The sequence below is a fragment of the Rhamphochromis sp. 'chilingali' genome (assembly GCF_963969265.1).
Source record: "Rhamphochromis sp. 'chilingali' genome assembly, chromosome: 14".
Taxonomy (NCBI): domain Eukaryota; kingdom Metazoa; phylum Chordata; class Actinopteri; order Cichliformes; family Cichlidae; genus Rhamphochromis; species Rhamphochromis sp. 'chilingali'.
Genome location: NC_137941.1, coordinates 26,970,380 through 26,995,288, shown reverse-complemented (window position 1 = coordinate 26,995,288; position 24,909 = coordinate 26,970,380). Strand labels below are relative to the sequence as shown.

The 24,909-nt window shown below is 40.1% G+C and overlaps 1 protein-coding gene across 1 annotated transcript; it reads right to left on the bottom strand.

Moving 5' to 3' along the window:
• Positions 1–3,709: 3,709 nt before the first annotated feature.
• epsti1 (epithelial stromal interaction 1) lies at positions 3,710–23,243 on the bottom strand. The gene is made up of 11 exons (XM_080902805.1): positions 23,166–23,243; positions 22,707–23,041; positions 19,270–19,328; positions 19,101–19,184; positions 18,936–19,009; positions 18,608–18,691; positions 15,716–15,789; positions 13,849–13,927; positions 8,026–8,096; positions 7,473–7,630; positions 3,710–5,032 (listed from the first exon to the last, which is right to left on the bottom strand). Exons 2-11 carry the CDS (start codon positions 22,865–22,867, stop codon positions 4,887–4,889), a joined length of 990 nt encoding a protein of 329 aa, XP_080758931.1. The 5' UTR covers positions 22,868–23,041; positions 23,166–23,243; the 3' UTR covers positions 3,710–4,886.
• Between the last annotated feature and the right edge of the window lie 1,666 nt (positions 23,244–24,909).

The window sequence follows — 24,909 nt, the reverse complement described above, 5'->3', positions numbered from 1 at the left end:
TTACTTAATACAACTTATTGTTCATGTTCATTTTGCAAATGATGGTCTACATTAAATCTTTATTTTTCACAAAGGACAATAAAGTGAGGTATGCTTCTAGGTGGTGACTGACAAGTTGCTACCATATGTGCATGCTGTGTTCCTTGATTTCTCCTTCACATCTAGAGCCAAAAACTACTTCACAACATGAATTCAGTAATGGAGCCTACATCTATTTTATACAGAGTCTATCATTTCAAAGCTGTGCTAACATAGAGAGTGAGAGCTAGAATGGCCAAATTGCAATTACCATTTAACCAAACTTGCATGTCTTTGGACTGTGGGAGGAAACCAGCCAAGCACGTAGGTGACCAGGAGGATCTCCAACTCCTGGGCAAAATATTTACCTCTTCAAGGGTAACTCAAACAATACCCTTAAAGACGTAATTGTTATATGACTGACTGGCTAATCTGTTTTAGTTACGGTGTATCAGCTAAACACAGAGTTCAGTTGTGACTAAATGTAAGAAATGTTTTGTACATATAAACTGGCCGACCAAACAGCTGGGTAAAATTTTCTCCCTAATTAACTTTCTGTTTTGCTTTGGTGTTTCCCGTGATATTTGTCAAAAGTGTGAACCAACCTGACATGTCTTTGGAGCTGAAGTCATGCACTCTGCGTGCCCATCCATTCATCCAAGCACCCTTCTCTAATATAAAAGTCACGCTACCTTCTGCTTTGGCACTGAATATAGACACAGTTGTTTTCAGCTGTCTGAACGAATGACTAATGCCGCTGCCTTTTTTTTTCTTTCTCAAGAGGCCAGTCTTACACAGACATTAATTCATTGCAGCAGACACAAAGATTGCCCAATACCCAATGTTTCCCTATATATGATATCATAAAGTGCACGACCCTGCAACTCAGAAAAAAACATCCAGTTTCTTTTCCAAGCAGCAGGTTGACTGATTTATTACTTTCCAAAGTAAAACAAATCATTCCACATCCATCTATTTTATGTTTTGGTCTAGAAAACATAACTGTAACTGTAAACGTACTGCTATGATCTGCTCTCTGCTGTTTACATTTGATGTGAGCGAACAGTCCCGTAAGAGATCCACACAGCCTGAGGAGACATCACCCGATACCTTCCCACACCAGTGTCTCATCAGCTCCCAGATGTTCACTGAACTGTATTGATTAAGCAACATATAAGTGGTGTTTCCCCACCTCTCACCCACACAGACACGTACATACCCAGTTCATTTCAAGATTTTTCCTGTTTTCTTGATAGTGATACACTCAAAAGGCCTCAAGGCTTTCCAAAAACATTTTCTCTTACTGTATTTGTGACTGCTGCACATTATGATCTAACCTCATCATTCCCCACCCGATTTTGGGATTAAATAAAAAATATGATCGAGTGGTTGCAATTTTTTGTGGTTCTACACGTGAATTATAACGTTTTGTTAATTAAATAATACATTTTAGGCAGAGCATATTTCTTTCTATTTATAAATATGCGTACTGCAATGCAGCATTCACACAACTGGAAATACCCTGTGTGGTTTAAATGCTGGAGCTGCCTGGAGAGAATGAAGCAAATATAATGATGCTTAGGCAGGATTTACGTGGATGCATTTCAGGCTTCAACACTCTCAATTCGTATTCACTTTGAATGGGGTCATCTGAACTCACCTGCTGCTGAACTGATCTGGGGATCTGTTGTTTGCTTGAGCTGCTTGCATAGACAGTGAAAAAACATGACCATAGCTACCTGGTTGGAAAAAATTAGGCCAGTGCAGAAGAGCCTGAAACTTGCATTCTTCCTGAAATCCACAGGGCCAGTGGCGTGCACAGACATTTTGGGGGGCAAGTGCTCCAGGGGGAAAAAAGGGCACTTTTTGCATATGTGGAAAACCTTTTCTTTGTATAATAAAAAAATCGCACAGGTTAAATGCAATTTGACTTTTATTTTCTCCTTTCTCAGCCTCTCTTTCCTAGGCATTATGCTTGCTGAAATTAGTAAATAAATAGACCAAAATGTATGAGAACGAATAAGACTGACTGTGGTCATTACAAGAACAGGGCAGAATGGTCGTTTTCACAGGCAATTGGCAACTGCCTATTTTTCCTTTAGCAAATTAATGTGTTAATGTTGCCAATATGTTACACCAAAAAAAATTAACATGTCTAACCAGTGCTTCTCAAAACTTTTAACATGCACCACCCCCAACACCGTACCCTTCAAACTACCAATAACAACGTCACTGTTCTGTCACAATCAGGTCACAACACAGTGCGTAAATGTCTGCGAGCATCGCTGAGTCAGTAACAACCAGTTAGGCTAAAGACTGCATCTTTAGACAGTTGGACGGTGTTCTAACTTTCTCACAGGAGACACCTACTAAAGACAGTCAAAGACATTAATTTCAATCTTACCAAAGTAGGACAGTAGTTGACGTTAGTTATGGAAAGGCTAATCCACAAAAACGGAGAAACGTCCATAATTCTATTATTCATAATCATGTCAAGGTTTTAGGTTTTTCTGCAGTTCCATCTCTAAAAAGTGTGATGTCTTCCCGTCACTGACTTCAGTTTGAAAACTTTGTATTTATTCACAGATTTCCGTGAGATCATCCTAAAATTTGTAACGAAAAATGGGCTCAAAAGAGCCCTCTGCCTAACGGCATGTAGCCTTAGCCTATAGCATAACGTGATATTTTCAATAGTGTATGCAAAAAGGTCGGAATTGATGGAGAGTGGGGTTGCCTAAATGGTTTAGGTTACATTTTAAATGTGTCGTTTTTTTGTTTATCCATATGGATGGATGGAGGGGTAAGCTGGCAAAGTTTGTCATGTGCAGTTTCTGACAGGCTACTTCACAACAAAACAATTGCAGGTTGGTCTTAGAGGGCAAACAGAATAATTTCACTCGATTCATGGGTTACCTGACTGGTTGGGAAGGGAAAGAGCTGCCGTGTTGTCCGCCGTGGCTCCCAGTCGCTATAGTCAGCCTACTATGCCTACTCCAAGTAGTCCTGTGTCATGCCGCTGCTACACGCCTCACAACAAATGAACTGCAAGCGTGTTCACGTGACACGGTGACAGTGAAAAAGCGACAGGGTTCGGGTGTCTTTGAAGAAGGGGCACAAATCAAGCCATTATTTTCACACCTTTTTAAATCGCGCAGCTTTAAAAAAAAAAAAATCACATCTTTCAAAAGGGCACTTTTTTGGACTGAGGGCAAAAGGGCAAGTGCTTCAGCACCACCTCGTCTCTATCTGTGCACGCCAGTGCACAGGGCAATAGCTATGGTTGCAAAAAAAAGGTCTTCTTTCCTTACCTCTGTAAACACTTTGCTGTTAAGTTTATATCTTGGTCACTTATTTTGAATCATATTGAATAAAAATAAAATCTGTCCTTTCAAAAAGGAGGATTATCAATGGTATATTACACTTGCTCATTGGCTAATGACTTGTCAGTAACAAGTCATTAGCCAATGAGCCTTGCCATGATTTGATATTCTTACTATGACAATTGTACCAGCAAAGGAATGTGTGACTGCTAGCTCACTTGCTAGCAGTAAATAAATTAGAATATGAGCAGCTTTCTGCTCTATGTCTCTGTGATCTTTTTTGATATACTACTGAAATGCACAATACAAAACTGTAATATCTGTCTACACAGAAATGAAAATGTACTGACTTTGATTTAAATAGATGAGTTTATTTAGGGGTATACCACACAGTAAATATTTTTCACTGAAATTTAAATGCATCACCTTTATGACTAAGTGTAAAACTGCTGCAATAATATGTGATTTCTTGGTGTTCTCCAAAGGGAAGACATTTCCCGGATGACTCTGTAGCACTCCTCATGACTTCATGCTTTAGTAAAAGGGGATTTTCAGCCCCTCGTGTTGAGAGCAACGCCCTTTGTTCTTTTGTTGCCACCACCAGGTGATAACCACCTGTGCTGTCCAGTTCATTGATGTTATGAGGTTAAATTTTACTGCACCAGCAGCAGCTCACTGCCCACTGTGTAACACAGTGATGAGAAGCAAAGGGATTAAATGGCTACAACACATGAATATAAACAGTGATGAACATTCAACCAAACAGTGTTTCCCTGCAGCCCCCTAAAAACAACTTTGACTTTGAACTGAAACTAATAACAAAAAGGCTTTCTACAAAAAACCTTGTTTTCAAGAAAGAATAACTGGACTTCTTTGGAAAAATGTCATTTTTGTATGTGCCTGTTAGAACGTTTCTGTCCCGACTGGCACAACGTGGCAGAACAATTTTCTAAAGTCAAAAATGACATACTTAAATTTTTTTTTTCTATAGATACATTACACACAACTTTAATTATAAAACAGAACAAAAAGCATCATGCATGTTGCTAGTGCTTTCTTCCATTTGCACACACTGATTTAATCAAGAGCTCCAAATATGAGCTGAAGATTTTGAGTCATTGCGATGACCTTTAACCAAACTGGTGAAAACGAGCATCAATTCTACTCGATGTCAAGACAAAACCACAACATGACTCACTACTGAATGCAGACAGATACACAACACCAAACACTCAGTGATTAATAGCATAACCAAAAACAGATCCCATAGAGCACATATCATGTAGGTATGTTTTCAAAGGAGTCTAATGCATTGTAGTCAGCTCTGCTTTGTATACTGATCTACCATCAAAGTAGATAAACTTTGTCTTTGCCAATTCTCTACCATCTGCACCCTGAGTAAACATGCTTATTTGGCCCATGGCCTACAGTGTTAAACAGAAAATTAAGGACAAACAGCTCCTTCATTAACTCTTTTCTCTCTAGATGCCTGTAGGAGCTGTTGTAAATTGTTGTGTTTATGGGGAAAAAAATTATAATACATGAAGTTCAACTCAGTGTGCTGATAAGTAGTGTGGACGCCTCCTCATAATCCCTGTTACACTGGGTAAAGATGTCCTCTAGGAAGTCTCTGTCACAGTTTGGAAAGCTCTTGATGAGCTTCATCAGGGCCTGGTCATACTCAGCCCGTGGGTCTGGAAAACACACAGGAAAGAATACACATAAAGTTTAATTTGTTGTTCTCTTGAGACCCCTGTGGAAAGAGGGCTCCTTGATTGTCCTGAAATATACTTTCTTTCCTTCTCATGTATAGCTGGAGGCCTTATCATACCATGTTTTCATATTTTCTTTTTCAGCTAGCACGATCTGTTTTGCAGAACATTTGTACACATGATTGGTTACCAAACGCTCTAGAGCCAATCCCCAAAATCTTGATTTTCTTAGATATTTTGTTAATAATATAGTCAAACAAAGGAAAGGGGGATTCCAATGTTTACAGTCATTTCTTTCAGGCAGCATAGAGACTCTCCTGTCTGATAACTTTAGCAACTATTCCTCTCGAGTCCCCCATCGTTCATTATGATGCTGCTGGGGTATGATGACGCCGATTATCACAGTAATAATAGGGCATTATCATTGTTAAACATAGCAGATTCATGACTAAAAAATTTATATAATGATCTTCTCTTTAATAAATCTCATTGATGGTGACATTGTAAGAGCTTACACGAGGCTGGTTTCCATTCCCATCTGTAGCAATGAATGGTTGCAGACATTCCCTAAATTAATCATTTGCATGTAAAAACACAGTCTGCACCACAAATTATTGGACTGGGCAATAAAAACAAGAGCGAAGAAGAAGCACACTTTCGCCAAACCATTCATCGGCGAAGTCGAGAAAAAGGCGGTGGGTTTTTTTTTAGTTGATGGTCTTTGATGAGTGGGGCTGGCAAATAGTGAGGGACAGGAGAGGCCTTCACCCAAACAGGTTCCGGCAGAGTGGAAAGACATGATCATCGGGCTAGCTGGCAGATAGGGCTGGTGGCTAGTGTTCAGACAGCAATTAGCGAAGAATGAAAAGCAACTGAGTGGTAGGACAAGATACTGTTTACTACCAATACCAGATTCCAATACATCCTTAGCCCTTCCTTTGTCAAGAGCAATTACACCAAATACAGATCTTAGCTTATTTGTCCTTTGTTCAAGTTTTGTCATCTGTGCACTGTGGTCTAACTCAAAACAGAATATGAGGTCAACAGGGCATGCATTAGGTCAATCTGAGAGTTTCAGGAGTGCCCTCCAGTGGACCGCTAGGCAAACTACTTTCAACGGGGTGAAAAGTGGCACAGAAGGTTTGAATAAAGATGACACTATTGAAATGGGCGTGTGCTCAGCGTTGTCCATAGACTGTATGTAAAACATGGACATAGCCTCCTGATCTGAAACCCTACGAAGTCCGATTGTAATATGAGAAAAACTGCCGTGTTGCCTGAGTTATGTCAACAAACATTTTCTTGATGTCTTTATGGTTTCAAAGCTCCACGTCTCAATTAATTATTTCATTTATTTACAGCATTATGGTTTTTTTTTTGTAAATTATGATCCCACATAGTTACTCTGTATGGGATAACATTCTCTAACAAATAATAAAGAAAGTTAGGGTGTGACCATCTGATGAGATTTTCTGCGTTCATAACTCCACTAGCTGAAAAGCAGTCCCAAACAACGAAAGCGCCTCGACCGTGTTTCACAGTGGGCTGCAGACACCCACTGTTGTAACTCACTTTTTAAAAGATTATATGTACACTTTCTATTTGCAGAGAGTATTATTTATTAATAAATACGTTAAAAATATTATACATTTCTCTCTATATATCATAGTTAAAAATATTAGGAATACAACAATATAAATGTTTTTAACCACAATAATTTGAAAAAGAACGCACATTTGGTGAACATGTTCAAATGCAATAGGTAGTCCGTTTTCTTTTGTTTGCTGTGAACACGAGTTATTCATATCTGCATCTGTATCCAGTCAGGTGTCAATCCAGAACAATTGTATAAGGGCGGCATTGCCCCTTGGCACATCTGTCTGGCTCCAGGCCAAGAGTCTGTCAGTCTTGCCTTGCTTCAGCGCAAGTAGAGAATTTACCTCGAAGACTGCCAGAATCGTAATAACAAACAGTAGAAGTTTGCGTGCATCAAGCTTTGATCCTCTCAGTGCCCTGTCTGCTAAGTCACACATTTAAATGTGTTTGATATTTGGCATCATCCGTGCTAACTGCCAGGCAGAAGTGGAAAATACTTTGTTACTCACACTTACAGTATAGAGACACACACACATTTACGGCTCCCCATTACTAAAAGCACTAGTTTCAGCAGGTTTTGAATGCCCGGAGCTACAGTATCACAACGTACCACACATAGTTTCCTACCTACATTTTTGAAGCATGTAAAGCACCTACACCTAACATAGACTAAACAGGCAGTCAGAGTCCACTGAAAAAGGATGAGGTGGGCAAGTCTTCTCAAATGTCCGATTTAGGTTTGGTTAACCAGTGCTGAGCCAGACTAAAAAAAAAGGCATGAGAAACAGAACAATGAGCGTTATTTACAGGTCCAGTCTAAGCTCACCAGCTTCTTCTGTCCAGCCGGAGCAGCTCTGTTCTGGATCTGGTTTCAGGTGTGACAACGGGGCTTGACTTTCTGCCTCCTGAGTACTTTCGAATTTTGGCTCTCTCTCGCTTCCTCTGGCTTGACCTTCAAGCTTGTCCAAAAAGACCGCGTTCACCCTGTCAAAGCATAGTGAACTTAACAAAATGCTTCACATAAAACTTGCAAATGTTCTATTTTACAACTCCACATGCCTGCAGGCTCCAAATGTCAGTGAGCGGGAAGTGTTTGACAGCTTTTTAAACTTCTGTACCCACTAATATATAGTGGAAGTTGCAGCCACTTAACATCCATCAACCCAGCCAGTCTACACTGGTTTTGTTCCAAAAGGAATGAACAAAAACACACTATTAATCTTACTGGGAGCATTCTTGCATGGGTAGTTTGTATTTAGTTTCAACATTTTTTTAATATTGAGTGAGTCTTTCATCAAGTGGCTCAGCACCGTTTCTTCCAAATTGTGTGCTTTTATGTTAACTTTACATAAGATATAAGATATAAAGGGTCTTCATACCTCTTGTGTTCCAGCTGCACTTCTCTCAGATTTCTTGATTCCTTTGTCTGTTTACCCTCCACATCTGTGCTCTGACAAAAAAAAAGGGAAAAAAAGAAAATGTCAAATTTCCGCCCGCTAAGACTGAAGAATTTGTATTATTGTAAAGGTCATAGGTCTGACAGTTGGAAAAAAAAACAAAACATTCCTCTCTCCCACTGACAACACCTCCTGCTGTCCTCATGGTGCCTCTTTGAGGTGAGGATAATTTCTCAACTCCCACTATGTTGTTCTGCTGTAATAAATCATTTTAAATGGATCTGTGCGGTTGGAATACATACAAAATGTGGTTTGTTGTTATCTTGCTGAAATAAGCAAGACCTTCTCTACACTGTAAAAAAAATTGTAATATAAAAGTAGTTTACTGCGTATTTTACAGTTTTGTACTGTTCTTCTAGAATATCATTAAATTTACATAAATAGACAGTGATTTTACATTTCAAATGTAAATTAACGTAAAATCACTGTAAATGTAATAAAACATAATTTTCTTGTTTTTTAAATGTATTTGTCTTTACATGTGCATATTTAGATTGTTAAAAACATTCACAAATGCATCATAATTTCACAAATATTTGTCTGTTATTTGAAAGATTTAACTGTTAAATTCAAATGTAATGCTATGGAAAAATATATAAAATGATTCGTATAAACTTTTTTTTTCATCAAATAATAATAATTATTATTGTTATTTAGGGCGATCGTGGCTCAAGAGTTGGCAGTTCGCCTTGTAATCGGAAGGTTGCCGGTTCGAGCCCCGGCTCAGACACGCTCGGTCGTTGTGTCCTTGGGCAAGACTCTTCACCTACCACCAACTGGTGATGGGCAGAGGGCTACTGCCTACACTTTGGTTCGCAATGCTGCTTTTGAAAAAAAAAAAGCCCCACAAGATTTGCAGAACAATGTGTTTCAGACAGACAAAACAAAAGTGGAGAGTTTGTCCACAATGCACAGCACCATGTTGTGAGAAAACTAAACATAGCATATCAGCACACACACCTGATAAAAACTGTCCAGCACAGTGGTGGAGGGTGATGATTTGAGCATTATTCATTTTGTAGCTGCGTGACCTGGGCAGCAGGTCAACCATGAACTCCTCTGAATACCCAAGTATTTTAGAGTCAAATGTGAGAATAATTTAAATTGGGTTATGCAACAGGACAATGACCCCAAAGCACAGCAGCACATCTACAAAAGAATGGCTAAAAAGGAGTCAAGGTGTTGTAAGTTTGATTTAGATTGAGTTTTACACTGGATGCCCTTCCTAAAAGAAGGCTAGAATCAAAGCAGCACCCTTTTCTTGCCAAGCAAATACATCAGCCACTATACCACTTGAGGAGTTTACACTGGAGTTTGCTTAATTACTGACAAGAAATGAATTCAACACATTCATCTCACTCGTTTTTACTCTGTTTTTCTTCCCAGGAGAGTTAATGGGTCAGTGAGGGGAAGACGGAGCACAGCCCACCTGTGTCAGCCCTCTGCTGCATCAAAGCTTAGTATCAAATCTCCCACTCAAACACACAAGCACCCGCCTACAAATAGAGGATATGAAGGGGAGAGCAATGTGACTTATGGAGCCAATGCTGAAAGAACAACAGCTCCCAGGGTCTTGGTCAGAACCACATGAAGAAGTTTGCCTTTTGCTGCTCTGTGGCCGCAAGCTTTCATCTCTTAATCTGTGACGTCGATCTGAAAGAGCTGAAGCCTGGGAGTATCAGCAGAAAGAGAGGAGAGGAAAGGCAGGGAAAAGAAAAGAATAGAAAAGAGAGGGGGGGGGAAGCATAGCAAGAGCACAGGAGCAGAGAAGATGGGAAAGGATGTGGAATGAGACATGAGACAGGGAAAGGAAAGAAACTAGTGGTAAAAACAGACAACTAAAGAAGAGAAATGTAGGAGACACAATGAAAAAATTGGAGAAAGCAGGAAAGACAAGAGGTGATGACATGATATGATGGGAGAAGGTTGTGTGAGATGAGAAAGTAGAACACCAGGATGAGGTGATGCTTTGGTGCTGTCTGTGACCCTACTGTCACAGACAGCACCAAATCATCTATTTATCATCTATGTATCCTGTCTGTTTGTTTCTGTGTGTATCCCACCCTAAAATAGAGACTCCTTTGTCACTAGAACTGCTTTCTGTGTCTTTCTGCACCAAGGTCTGACCTACAGTCTCCTTTCCCCAATCTCTCTCACCACTAATTTTCCTGGTGAAAGATTTGCATCAGCTCTACAAGATTCAAAAAGAGGCAGAGAGAAAGTAAAACAGTGAGAGAAGCCCACAAAGAAAACATTTCCAAAGTTATTCCTCATGAAAGAACTGCTGCTATTTTAGGAGGAAATGAGGGTCTCTTTCTCAATGTTTGGTCCCCTTTGCTTTCTTATTTGCCAAATGATTTGTCCCAACTGTTGAGGGGGGTGGTTGCGATTAAGATGTTCTCAGTTAAATAGGAAGTAAGCGTAAAGGACAACAATTCACTCTTGGAGTTTATCTTTTTCTCTTTCTAAATCTGTGGGTAATTGAGCGAAAATATGTTTGTTTGTTTTTTGTTTGTTTTTTCTCTCTCTCCTCTTTACCCCATATGTGTATTTGTACAGGTATATAATGACTTTAATATATTCCCTTTGGGTTTTTTTTCTTTTCTTTCTTTTTTGTCTGCTTTGTTCTGTTTTATGCTTTTCTTGATAATGAATAAAAACTGTTTATAAAAAAAACAAACAAACAAAAAAAAGAAAACATTTCCCCGCTTCTTCTCCTGTGTAACATCACTGATAGGTCGGGTGGAGAGCACGCATGTTATTAGCACTATGTTTTACTTTCTGACAGAAGCTTTCAACACTCTGCAATAAAAGCAGATTTTCTGAGCTAAAAATAGCCTTGAATTTTCAGAGGCTTACAGCATCTACTTGTTGTAAGACAATAAGCCATTGCCCCTGCAATGATTAAGAGAAATGGTATTTAGAGTTATTTATAGCCAGAGTAAATGATCGCCTGAGGACATTTTCAAAGTAGAATAATTATGGGATAATTTTATAATTACCATTTAGAATTATGTGGTCGAAAGGTAATTTTATTTTTCTATCTTGTATTGAATTAAGTAGCCTTGCGGCACACATGTGACCTGCTCAGAGTGTACTCGGGCGAAAGGCGGGGTACACTTGAACCACATAAATGGAGGAAAGATGGAATTCATTCAAAAATACATGGATGGAATTATTGATTTAAATTATATTTTTATGTAAGTTTGGGATTTTTTCACTATTTTTTTAACTTAATGATCTTTACTTACAAAGACAGTTTTGACATGTTGTTTTGTATTTGTTTCACGTTTTACTGTTTACTCACAATACTCAGATGCTACATTAAAAGTTTGATGTGCAATCTTATGACCTGACATTATTATTGTGCAATTTTTTTAGCCACTACATCAGTCTTATAAATTAATAAATTTTTGGACACTTGCAATTTTGGTATAATTATCCTCTCTTAGTGACTCGGAATTTATACATAAGTGAAAATGTATTACTTTTTATACCATTTATTTCAGAACTTAGCTTTTTTAAACCTCAGTTTTGAATTTTGTATCTTCTAATGCCGACTTGGGGAGTCAATGTTTCAAAGTAAATATGTTTTTTTTAATCTGCCATTTTTATACACCCCCATTTAAGTGATTGTCTTTTCCATTCACATTATTAGACTGACAAGACAAGTGATCCGTTAGGGAGGAACAGGTTTTTTTGGTTTTTATTTTTCCCTCTACATACACTCAACAAAAATATAAATGCAACACTTTTGTTTTTGCTCCCATTCCCCATGGGATGGACGTAGAGACCTAAAATTCATTCCAGATACACAATATAACCATCCCTCCCAAACAGTGGTCACAAATCAGTCCAAATGTGTGGTAGTGGGCACATCTGCTATATTGAGATAATCCATCCCACCTCACAGGTGTGCCACATCAGGATGCTGATCTGACATCATGAGTAGTGCACAGGTGTACCTCAGACTGCCCACAACAAAAGGCCACCCTGGAATGTGCAGTTTTGTCTCACAGCAAAATGCCACAGATGCCACAAGCAATGAGGGAGCGTGCAACTGGCATGCTGACAGCAGGAATGTCAACCAGATCTGTCGCCCGTGCATTGAATGTTCATTTCTCAACCATAAGCCGTCTCCACAGGCGTTTCAGAGAATATGGCAGCACATCCAACCGGCCTCACAACCGCAGACCTCGTGTAACCACACCAGCCCAGGACCTCCACATCCAGCAGGTTCACCTCCAAGATCGTCTGAGACCAGCCACCCAGACAGCTGCTGGAACAATTGGTTTGCACAACCAAACAATTTCTGCACAAACTGTCAGAAACCGTCTCAGGGACGCTCAACTGCATGCCCGTCGTCCTCATCGGGGTCTTGACCTGACTCCAGCTCGTCGCCGTAACAGACTTGTGTGGGCAAATGCTCACATTCGATGGCGTCTGGCACGTTGGAGAGGTGTGCGCTTCACGGATGAATCATGGTTCACATTGTTCAGGGCAGATGGCAGCTGAGAATGTCCCAGTTCTTGCATGGCCAGCATACTCACCGGACATGTCACCCATTGAGCATGTTCGGGATGTGCTTGACCAGCGTATACGACAGCGTGTACCAGTTCCCACGAATATCCAACAACCTCGCACAGCCATTGAAGTGGAGTGGACCAACATTCCACAGGCCACAATTGACAATCTGATAGACTCCATGCGACGATGTGTTGCACTGCATGAGGCAAATGGTGGTCACACCAGATACTGACCGGTTCTGGGTCCCCAGACCCCCAATAGCGCAAAAAACTGCACATTCCAGGGTGGCCTTTTGTTGTGGGCAGTCTGAGGTACACCTGTGCACTACTCATGATGTCAGATCAGCATCCTGATGTGGCACACCTGTGAGGTGGGATGGATTATCTCAATATAGCAGATGTGCCCACTACCACACATTTGGACTGATTTGTGACCACTGTTTGGGAGGGATGGTTATATTGTGTATCTGGAATGAATTTTAGGTCTCTACGTCCATCCCATGGGGAATGGGAGCAGTAACAAAGGTGTTGCGTTTATATTTTTGTTGAGTGTACTTCTTCCAGCACACGTTATACAACCCTGTTCTGTCTTCTGCAGAAAACCTTGCAGTCATGTCATGTTGTGTCTCTGTCTCTGCTCAGTGTGAACTCTGGGAAGTCCCTTGAACTTTCCTAGCCTTCCACCGCTTCCTTTCTAAGAAAACCAACATTCAGAGAGAAAGAGAGGCTGAGTAAAGACAAAAGGAAGCAGACATTAAAAACAACAGAGGCTGAAAGAGGTAGAAAGACAATACTGACAAGTAACAAGAATATAAAAAATACATACAAAACAAAAAAAATAATAGGAAACTCCCCCAAAAACATTGGCATATTTATCGGTGTATTTTCTTTCCTTTTACTCATCTGTGATCTTACTGTACCGGTGTGTGCTCCATGTATGACCAGTAGATAAACGTAAGCTCCCGACCCCTACCCGACCTACATGGGATATAGTTTAATATCCGTGTGGCCTCAGACGATGAAAATTCTGCACCTAAGGGTATTTACTCAGAAAACAGTCTACAAATGTAGATCTACTTGTGTAAAATACCACACAGATTCTCTGACGCCACACATATGAGAGTTAGCACTGACTCCTAGGATGCATAGAGCACATGCATGCATAGGCCCACTGCTGCACAGAGTAAGCAAAACATATATGATTTGGACACCACCTTACCCTGGATGACGTGCGTATGGCAGTGGTGGACGCTGATGAAGCTTTCCTCTCGAAATTCTGAAGAAACCTCTCCTGTGTTCTGCAATAGATAAACACTTTATTTCTTCTGTCGTGCAGCAGACATGGTCACACACACACACACACACACACACACACACACACACACACACACACACACACACACACACACACACACACACACACACACACACACACACAAATAATAAGGCCTTAAGTATTATTTTAATCAGCAGAAACTCCACAGACCTGAAAAGCTGACAGTCTGACAAAGGCTGACCACGTTTGTTTGTCCCCGTGTGACACTGTCCCGACTGTGCACAGAGCATCTGCTCTGCTACCCATTAGCCCCTTTTCTAAATATTATCATTGTTTCTTCAGTTCTGTACACTGGTCTGCTGTCTCCTGTTTTTGTTTACCTTGTAAGGAAACCAGGGATGCCACTTGACAAGCAATTACCTTGGGAGTCAGCCAGGGATCATATTCCAGTAACATCGTGGCTGTTGGGGTAATGGATTTAAAGTGGTCAGACAAAAAGGAATGAAGGGGCTGTAGTTACAGTAGACGCTCTGAATCATTAGTCTGTCTATATTTAATAAAATCTCATGACTTTTTTTGGAGAGCACGGAATAATGTTTCTGTTTTTTCTCGGCTTTAATTTGTAAGACATATTTTGAAAGGAAAATATATATTAAAGTCAGGCTAGGAAGTATGTGGAGCAAACCTTACAGCATGTTGTAATTCAAGATGTCTGAGAGAGAGAGTCCTTTCAGAAAAAGAAAAATTACACTACATTAAAACTATGGTGGCACAGAACTTTCACCTGCAATTTTGGGGTTTAAATCCGGTATGAAGCCAAAGGTTTCCACTGGCTTATATTTATTTAGTAGTTATGAGAAGCATGCTCTGTCTGTGCTTGTGTGCTGGGAGACGCTGAAAAACATTTTGATACTTTCTTCACTTTCTCTATTATACCCTCCACAAGTACTACTGTAATTTGTGGAATTTGACAGGGCTGTTGTTTTTCTCCAGCTCAACGCTTAAGCTGCATCAACTATGCAAATGTTTTCCAGTGCCGTGGCAACCAGAGACTATAGAAAGGGAATGACATTCAGAAACTTCAAGCAACTTTGGGCCAAATAACCAATGGCAGCAGGAAGTGGGCGGGACCCAAGATAAACCTTTGGGTCAACTTCCAGACAAGTGATTTTAGTTGCTACCATTGAGAGTGCAGAATACCATTGATTGATATAACCTAGTAGTGAATGGGTTAGAGCAGTGATTCCCAAAATGTTGGCTGGGGCCACCTGGTGGGCTGTACTGTACTGTAGTTGTACTTTTATTATTGAATTGACAGCATGCTGACATAATTTCAGGGAAGACCACAGCTGCATTGATGATGATTTAGTTATGGTCCTGCACTTTAATGTGAAGAAGGATTTAAGAATTCAACTTACAACCAAAAAATTGCTTTTAAAATCAAATCAAATCAATAATCATAATAATAACAATGATACTACGACTAATAATAAGATGAACGAAAGCATAGACTTAGTTTTACCTCACTAAAATTAGGTTCTGTTTATGGCTTCTGTATAGGATCTATGCAACTACCAGCTCATTCCACTGAGATCAGCTGCTGCTTTGGTGAATGCTCAATGACAAGTCATATTTTACTGGGACACATATAGGAAATTAGACACATATCAGCACTCCGCCTGCTCTTGTGACATCTGATGCTGAATATAACTAACAGAGATCCATGTTAGAGCATGACAGAACACAACACTGCACACAATACCAGAAGGCAACAGCAATGAAACCCAAGCAACCCCGATCCAGGGCTAACCTGAGGCGGTCCTGCTCAAACTCCTCCCTCCTCCTCTGATCTTCCTGCCGCTCCTTCTCCAGTAGACGCTCAGCCTGCAATACATCACACTCAGTTGCCGTGCCACGAACCTGCTTTCCCCCAAATGTGCAAGTGACATTAACCAAAGTGACTAACGGAGCCATTACATTAGAGCATGCTATATGGACTGTAACATTCATGCATACACATGCTAGTCATGCTTGTTGGGCACGAACACTGGAAATTTTTATATAACTTTAATGCAAAAAACAGCTGCTTGCTTAAGTGAAAATACATTGATGGGGTTTTTTTGCACTAATAAAGTTGTGGAGTTGTAAAGTATTTTGTCTAGTGTCATTTATATCGTTATCGCAAATTTTCAAATGTATATCGTGATAAATATTTTTGGTCACATCGGTGAAAATCCCTCCTAGTACTGTCTATTTTAATGATCTTTTTCTGGCATCACAGACTTTATTTTCTCGTACCATGGTCTTACTGTAAAATAGGACATGGTGTGCTGTTTAAGATAAAGAGGGTGGTGGTGAGAGTCCAGAGACAGGGGTGAAATGTAGTGTGACCCAGCATGTTGTTTTATATGTATGTATTTATTTGCTGGATTACCGATACTCTGTTCTATGTTGTCACAGAGGTCATGGCACAACAGACAAAGATCTGTGGAATACTGGCTTGGTCTTTGCCATTACTCTATCACCATTATTGGAAAGACAGCAGGGCCAAACGTTGAGTAGAATACGTCTGAGTGAAGAGCTTTTCTTTGGGGGCTGAAAACCCCAAAGTCCATTAATCTGTTAGTTCTCACATAGCTTTAGTGCCAAGTGTGTGTGAGAGAAACTCTCGCTAGAGCTCATGTTGATGCTTGTCTCTACTGACATCTGCAGGGTAAGCATGATATTACTCCTCACTAAGGGAAGAAAAATTAGTTCCATGGGGTAGATTTATAAGCTTCTGAGCACTAACATAACAGTAATAAAAAGTAACTTGTCATGCTCACTGGTGAGGAAATGTGATTGATTTAGCTATATGTCTGTGAGTAGGATATGCATGGGAATTTCACCAAAAATGGGGTTTGGACTTAATTAGAAGTGAATAACTATGGTGGTGATACGATTGGATCCAGGAAATCAGTTTTTACATGTGGATGGAATTAGCCTTGGTAGAAGAATACGAGTTCTTGCTGTTAGCTGCCTGCTCTAGTTTACAATGTGCAGTGTTGTGTTTTACCTGTTTGCATCTGTTGTTTTAGGCTAACCTGGAAATACAGTGCCACTGTAGACAATGGCCTCAGCCTTGTATTCACTCTAATCAAATCCATCAGATCTTTTGTTTTTAGCATTGAAGCATTACAAATGGTTTGCTACAAGACATTAGTACATACTAGAGATGGCACGATACCACTTTTTTATGTCCGATACCGATAGCATAAATTTGGATATCGGCCGATACCGATATGAATCCGATATAGTGTGTTTTTTAAACAACAAAACTGTTTTTTTAAACATCTTGCTACATTTTGTATAAGTTCAAACTCAAGTTTAAAAAACAAACAAACACTAAAGCTATTCTGTTATACCTGTATGCAAAAAAATACACTGCACCCAAAATATTTCATAGTTCAGCAATACTGATCAATCTAATAAACTTAGACCTACTCCATCCTCCCTATTCTGGTATTTTAAAGAGTAAGCACCCTAACTAATAGGGTTCTAAAACTCCCTGCAAAAAAAAAAAAAAAATAGGGAACCACCCCCCACCTCATGATGCTTAATCGACGTAATCAACTTTAATTTGGTGCAGTGTGAAAAAAAAAATGCCCAGAAATAAATTATTTTTCAAGAATAATTAAATAGATTCAACATCTTTCTTCAACAGAATTGCAGACTGCACAGATGGTACCTTCCCAAAGGAAAAAGTAGTATAGCTTACTAGGGTATATTAGACTTAACAGTTACTATATACAGTAACGGACTTCTATACATTTTACATCAGATTAAAACTTTGTGTGTAAGATTCAGATAATTATTTATTAAAAGCTCGACATTTTAAATGAGAATAAGAAAGAAAAGTATGTCTTTGTGCCCCCTTTTCCCTGTTAATGCCCTATCGGCCCCCCTGGCTAAACTTTGCTAGATCCGCCCCTGCACAGTTACCAGCCGTCAGCTACGTAGAAAAAGATCCTGGTGTAGAAAGTAATATTAAATAAATTGTAACAACAGCTTATCAAGCTTAAACGTGCTGCTGTTGTTCAGCCGCTGGTTTCCTCTTTCTGGTGCAAAGTGGGCAATAAACAAACAAGAGAGACAGACCTGCGACAGAATCAGGTGATCAGCTGATCATTAAGCAGTTTCATGATTGAAGTAGGAGCAGGAGAGAGAGGGAGAAGAGGCAGTCGCTCCATATATCTGTTGTTAAGCTTAACGCTGGAATGCTTTACAAACATTCAGAGATGAACTTACACACTTGCTTTACTTCTCTCTGGGATCACTTCCTCGGAGATGAAATGCCGGTTTGGTAGCGAGGCTCCGAATGCTCAACCAGACAACAGGTCTCGCACGCCACAGCCGCTCTATCACGTGATGCATACTGCTCCGACGTGCTACGGTTATGAGCCGAGTTACGCCATATCGCAAGTTTTGTGAGGTGCTTTTTTGATATTTAATGGATTTTTTTTTTTATTTCTCTCCGATATCCGATCCAGTAATTTAGGTCAGTATCGAACCGATACCGATATGTAATATCGGATCGGTCCATCTCTAGTACATACCCTTGATTTAATTCAATTATTCAGCAACAGTTACCTTTACATGGTAAACTAAAGACTACAACAATAATCTGATAATAATCTGCTTGATGTTTTGATTTTATGCTTACCTTCTCCCTCTGTATTGCTTTCATCTTCTGCAACTTTTCCTCCTCTTCCTGTCTCTTCCTCTTGTCATCCTCAGCCTTTTTTATCTAGAAAGAGCATTTGAAATGAAATATTTTATTTTTGGATGAACAGGAGAGGATGCGAGCTAAAGTAGAAATGTATTACTGCATCTCAAACATGGCATGTTTTCATGCACTGTCTGTTTTTTGTTTTTTTTATGGCAGCAGACAAAAATGGTATGTGTAAATAATTTGCTGTAATATTTAGATATATGTAAAGCTCCACAGAAAATAAATGGATGCTTTCCAGAGTGAATAACTTGGCATGTACTTTCTTCTGCAGTTTCATGGATTGATGATTTATTTGCTGTTTTTGCCTGACTTCAGCCAGTGTGACATCACCACCTGGATAAAAGATCAGAATGCCAAATGTCAGTAAGTGAGGATGTGAAGATAAATATAGAAATGGTGAAGGTAGAGGGTAAGGACAGATTACCAAGCCTCTCTGGATTCACACATACAGAGGGGACTCTCTGTGTTTCTTTCCATCTGTTAAGAGCCTCTTCTTCTTTTTGAGCAACTGCAGCAACAACAACAGACCTCTCATTTCATACATTTGGAGAGAAATGTCAAATAAATGAAGATCAAATTGGTGTCATAGTTACTTGTTTTCATCTCGTTTCGCTTAGATTCATTTGGTGGGATAATGGTGTATCCATCTGAGCTGAAACAAGGACAGAGACACAGTGTGACTGTTGGTATTAAGGCAGGAGAAGAACAATGCAAAAACTGAGTGCTTCTGGTGTCGAATATTTCCTTTGTTCACTTATAATGAGGTAATTTGAAAGTATTTAGAAAACGTTGCAGTTTCACCTCCGCTAACAAATTAATTTAACTTGATCAGTAGTTTAAGTTTATTCATACACTTCATTTAAGCTTTATTAAAATAATGTAAAAAAATTTAAAAAAATAGTATAGGTAAAATATTGTCAATAAGGTATATCCAAGTACAGTTTGAGTATCTTTTTCTCATCAGTGTGGTACAATTTGCAATGCTACACTGGTCTAGAAATTATTATTATTAATACTAATAATAATGTATACTGCAGAGTAATGAGCACTATGCAGAACACAGTGATGATGTCTTAATGTCAGTGGCTCCTTTGGCCAGCCTTATTATCCCAGCAGGGTACCTGATCACAGGCAGAATGTAGGTGTTGATAGCCTGGATCTTGTTTTTAACCATTCAGCTGATGCCTTCAGGACTTGCCTGACCCTCTGCAGGTGCTTGGTGGTTGCAGCTTCCTAGCTGCTTTTCGTGGTTCCCATTTGCATGTGGGAATCCCAGGTATTTGTAGCTGTCTGCATAGTTGCCTTCTGGTAGTTCGATCACCTCCAGTCTGACTACCTTCACTCTCTATGTTACTATCTGACCACACTTCTCAAATCTGAATGACATTCCGATGTCGTCCTGGTGGTTTGGATCAGTGAATCGATATCTCGTTAACTCTTGGCATACAGCTTGATGTCATCCATGTAGAGGAGGTGGCTGACAGTGGCTGTATCCCAATTCAGGGTCTGCAGCCTTAAAGTACGCAGCCTTAACGGTCCACAAGGGCCGCGTACTCAAAGGCCGCTAAGGCCGGAAGTGCGAGGTTTCTGAAATGGGACGGTCTAGCCTCCGTGGCGCTGCCCAGGTTGCCTAGCAACCATGACACTAACAGCTGGAACCATTTCATACAGCATTATTTGACAGAAATGAAGGAAAAAATATTTTGTTTATTTGTTTGTTTGTTTCTACATGAGCTTTGATTTGATAAGTATCTGAGGCTGAGACCACGGGACTGTGGAATCATGATTATTGGGCTTCATTTCTGTACTGAACAGTCATTTTAAGATTAGCTAGTAAATAACAATTAGCTCATGTTGTTCATGAGACTAAAGTCATCTTACTTTGTAATATTGGCCATATTGTATTAACTAATATAAATACAATATGGCCAATATTAAAGTTATCATTTCAATCATTATTAGTTATTACAGCAGTGAATGACTGTTTCAAATACTGAGCTGCAGTAAAAATTCAAGCTGCATTTATTCATATTTCCTGTCACCTTAAATCTTCACTGTATATATAACTGTGTTATATATAAGAGACAAATATTGTTCTTTTAATATGTTGGCATTAGTAAATTTGTCTCAGTGCTTACTTTAAATATCCATAAAATAATCAAATTTTCTGTAAGATTAAGGTCGACTATTGAACGGCGTATATTTTAAAGTAAAGGCTTTAAAACCAAGTTAGTACAAACGTCGCTAATGTCACATAACTTTGCTGACATGTGGCCAACAGGAATGTTTTAATGTTCTTCTTTATTAAACATTTGCACATAAATAAGTGACATAATATTCAGTACTTACTTTTAAAAGTTTACTCTTCGTGCGCCCCTCTTCCGCCGTTTTTTGCGCTATGCATTCTGGGATATGTTGGGCCACAAAGTCTACACATCCTTAAAATTCAGGGAAATGAAGGACGCATTTCAGGGCCGCATTTCGAGCAGCCTTTGAATTGGGACAGCCTTCGTCGCGTCGCTGTGACGTAATCAGCCTTAAAAGGCGGCCTTTAAGGCTGCAGACCCTGAATTGGGATACAGCCAGTATCTGTAGCCAGTCTCGTCAATGACCTCACTGAGGGATTCAGGCCTATGCAAAACAGTAGTGGGAAGAGCGCATCTACTTTTTAGATCCCGCGACTTGACAGTGATTTGTGCTTTGGGCTTGAAGTTGGCCTTAATGGGGATGTGGCGAACAACACTAGAGTTCTATAAGAAGGCTCTTAGGGTCCTGTTGATCTTGTGCAAGAGAGTACACCTTGGATGGTTCTGTGGAGAACAGCTGGTTTATTTTCCTGCCTTCTATTTCTGTGGTGTACCTCGTCAATTTCTAGCCACGAGAGCAGTTCCTTCTTCCCAATGTTGTAACACTGAGCTACTAGTTGTTTCGCTGTCAATCTGGATGCTGGGTATTGAGGATTCCATAGGTCCCCTCATTCTATTCATGTAACCTCTTCTGCTGGGATTAACTTACATAGTAGCATTCCAACAGCACACTATTTTCATCTCTTGCCCAGCTGTGGCTTCTTGTTCCAGTAGCCCACTTCTCATCAGTGTGTCCTGGTTCCTCAACACCTTGTTAATCCGGGCAACATCTGAGCTGTCATGACTTAATTTCTATGTCTCTCGTTCATGTCTGAGGTTTGGTTAGGCTAGGTTACACAGCAGTAGCTAAAAACTTACTGCATACATTTAGCTGAAAACGATTCAAGTGAAAATTTCCAGTAGTTATGTAAGGGATATCATTTTGCATTCCATCATTTTTTCCCTTGTTTTCTTTGTATTTCTGTATTTGAGGAAATTTTGTACTGAAGTCTTAAAAAACATAAAAAAAATAATAAAGGATAAATATTACGTATGGCCAAAAAGCCACTCAAAAGCAAAACCACCAGCAGTTTAAGAATATCCAAAAGTATGTGGTAATGAAACTAATATGATGCTGCTTTGAAGGGACAAAGTAAATTGCACTGCTATGGTTTTAAAATCATCTGTTTCCTTTCTAATGTTCATGTGATTTCTGTTTACTTGAGTAAAATCAAGACATCTTTACAGACTGCACTTTGATAACACGCCTGTTTACTTTGCTCAACATGCTTATAAAACTGCTTATAAAAGATACTTTCTTCGTATACATAGAAGCTGTGCTTTACCACGAACATTGAAGGCAACGTTTCACTCTCCGATTCCGTGAAACGAAAGTGAAAGTCAGCTCTGTAGGAAAACAGAAATCTACTCCAGTAAATAAAATGTAACACAAATAGAATAAATGTTAGGCAATGAAGAAATTTGCACATAAGAGGCGGTTTATTCAGCCTCCTCTGTGGATCTATAAATGACAACATGAGCTCTCGCTCTCGCTCTGTGTGTGTGTGTGTGTGTGTGTGTGTGTGTGTGTGTGTGTGTGTGTGTGTGTGTGTGTGTGTGTGTGTGTTTTGCTTTGTTTTTCAGTTTTCAGTTCTTTGTTTTATCAACACAAACTTTGTACTTACTACCGTGGCTGTCCAGTTGGCACTTGTGGATTTCCGTGAACATTTGGATTTGGAAGTGTTTGATCCTGTCCAGACACATCTGTCATCTGTCTCGGGTGTCTGGCGTTTTGGTTTTCCTCGGGGTTTACCTGGTTCCTTTTGTATCTTTGGTCGTAATCCATCGTGTAACCTGCACACCGACAACCTCGGAGAAGATGTCTGCCTGAAGCTAGTTAGTCTGCGGGCACCAGTTAATGTGTTTCTATTCTAAGCCCAGTTTTCTTTTCCAAGTGTAGTCAGGCGACGTGAGGGCACAGCGGAGTGGGAGGATTTTTTTTAACCAACAGCGCCATCTGCTGAGGACAAATGGCAGAGGAGAATTTTAAAAGACCTCTCAAGACCTCTTAAAAGGAACCCCGACTATTATGACAAGTTACTCTAAATATGTTACAAATTATCTCCACTACATAAAAAACATACTTGAGAATAACTGCAGTTTTTTTTGTCATTCATTAAATCTTCGTTGTTTAAAACTATTTTGAAGCCGTGACAGCGGCCATGTTTTTTTTGCACACAATGCATTCTGGGACGATAACATGGGCTTTGGAGTTGACGTCACGCCGCAATGCATTGTGGGAGCGCGGCGCGGGGTCTACGAATCAAAACAAACTCACTGTGTTGGAACGACGGCGACAAGAAACATGCTTAAAAGCAGCTCAAAAGAAAACGGATGGTATAGAGACCGATTGCGTCCAGAGGTGAAGCAGCGGTACTTGAAAAAAAGTGTGCATCGCAAATCTGGACCCATATGAAATACGGCAGTGGAGTAAAGACCCAGACGACTTACCGCCACTGTCCTACCCCGATATCTTCACGTATCTTGTTTGTGGAGTAAGCGCTTACACAGCGAACCAGTTTCGTAATTATAAGTCGCTGGAGGCGCACATCCAAGTTACAAACGGCTGGGTGCAAGATTTGGCTATTTTCAAGCCGCCAAACTCTGAGTACATCGTCATTCATACCAAGGTAAGTCAGCTGGAGTGCATCGAGTGAAATAGCCATTGTCCACCCCCCACCATAATTAATGTTATACATTTATCATTGAACTTGTAAAGTAGATGCAAATTAACACATTGATAATCGGGCAAATTATTAACGCCAATTTGTGTCCTCCCTGTCTCATTTCATTTATTGTCTTTACATCAACCTTGTCCTTGTATGTTACAGGTACTGCACTCCCAAAGATTGAATGAACCATGGGTAATTGTAAGCACCACGGGAAAGATCGAAGCCGCACACTGCACCTGTATGGCCGGAGTTGCTGAGACCTGCACCCATGTTGCTGCACTTCTGTTTAAAGTGGAGGCAACAGTGAGGATCCGTGGCACAAAGACAGTCACAGATGAACCAGCCTACTGGGTTTTGCCGGGGAACACAACCAAGATACAGCCAGAGGTTGGCCATAACATTGACTTTACATCTTCAGCAGTACAAAAAAAGACTCTTGTTGAAAATATAAACGGACCGTCTGTGGTGAAAGGCAGAAGAAGCAGTCCTTCAAAAAGAAAGATTCCTTCTGCTACGTTTGAGGAGTTGTCACCAGTGTTAGACACACTTCAAAAACACAATAAAGCAGTGTGTTTGTCTGGATTGGAGAAATACTACACATCACACACTGTAAAGTCATCCACATTACCACTGTCTCTGGCGTGTTTGCACAACACGGGTGCACAGTCCCTTGGCCTTACCGAGCTACAACTGCACTGTGAAAAGTACGTAAACGCAGCAAAAGTTACTGAAGAACATGCAGGAGCTATTGAGGTACGCACAAGACTGCAACACAAGAGCCCAGAATGGTATGTTTGGCGTGCTGGGAGGATCACAGCTTCAATGATGCACGCTGTGTTTGCCACCACTGTAGAAAAATCCGCCATTACTGTGGTTAATCGTGTTTGCTACCCTGTTAACTCTGTCTATAATGTGCAAACAACTTGGGGACTGGAGCATGAACAGGACGCTCGACACGCCTACACCCAGAAAATGTCAGCGTGTCACAATGTCACGTGTGAATGTTGTGGGAAGGGGTACCTGGAAATTAAATGTCCATTTAAATACAGCATTTAAATACAGCATTCAGCAAGGATTGGATGCACATGACAAAGACTTCTGCCTCGAGTTGACAGCAATTGGACTTAACTTGAAGAAAACACATCACTTTTACTCA

Excerpts from the sequence above, each read along its gene's own strand:
- epsti1 (XM_080902805.1), bottom strand. The coding sequence starts at position 22,867 with ATGGATTACGACCAAAGATACAAAAGGAACCAGGTAAACCCCGAGGAA. Across the intron at positions 19,185-19,269 it reads GCGAAACGAGATGAAAACAA|TTGCTCAAAAAGAAGAAGAG; the intron begins GTAACTATGACA and ends TTGTTGCTGCAG. Across the intron at positions 7,631-8,025 it reads GTGCAGCTGGAACACAAGAG|GGTGAACGCGGTCTTTTTGG; the intron begins GTATGAAGACCC and ends ATGCTTTGACAG.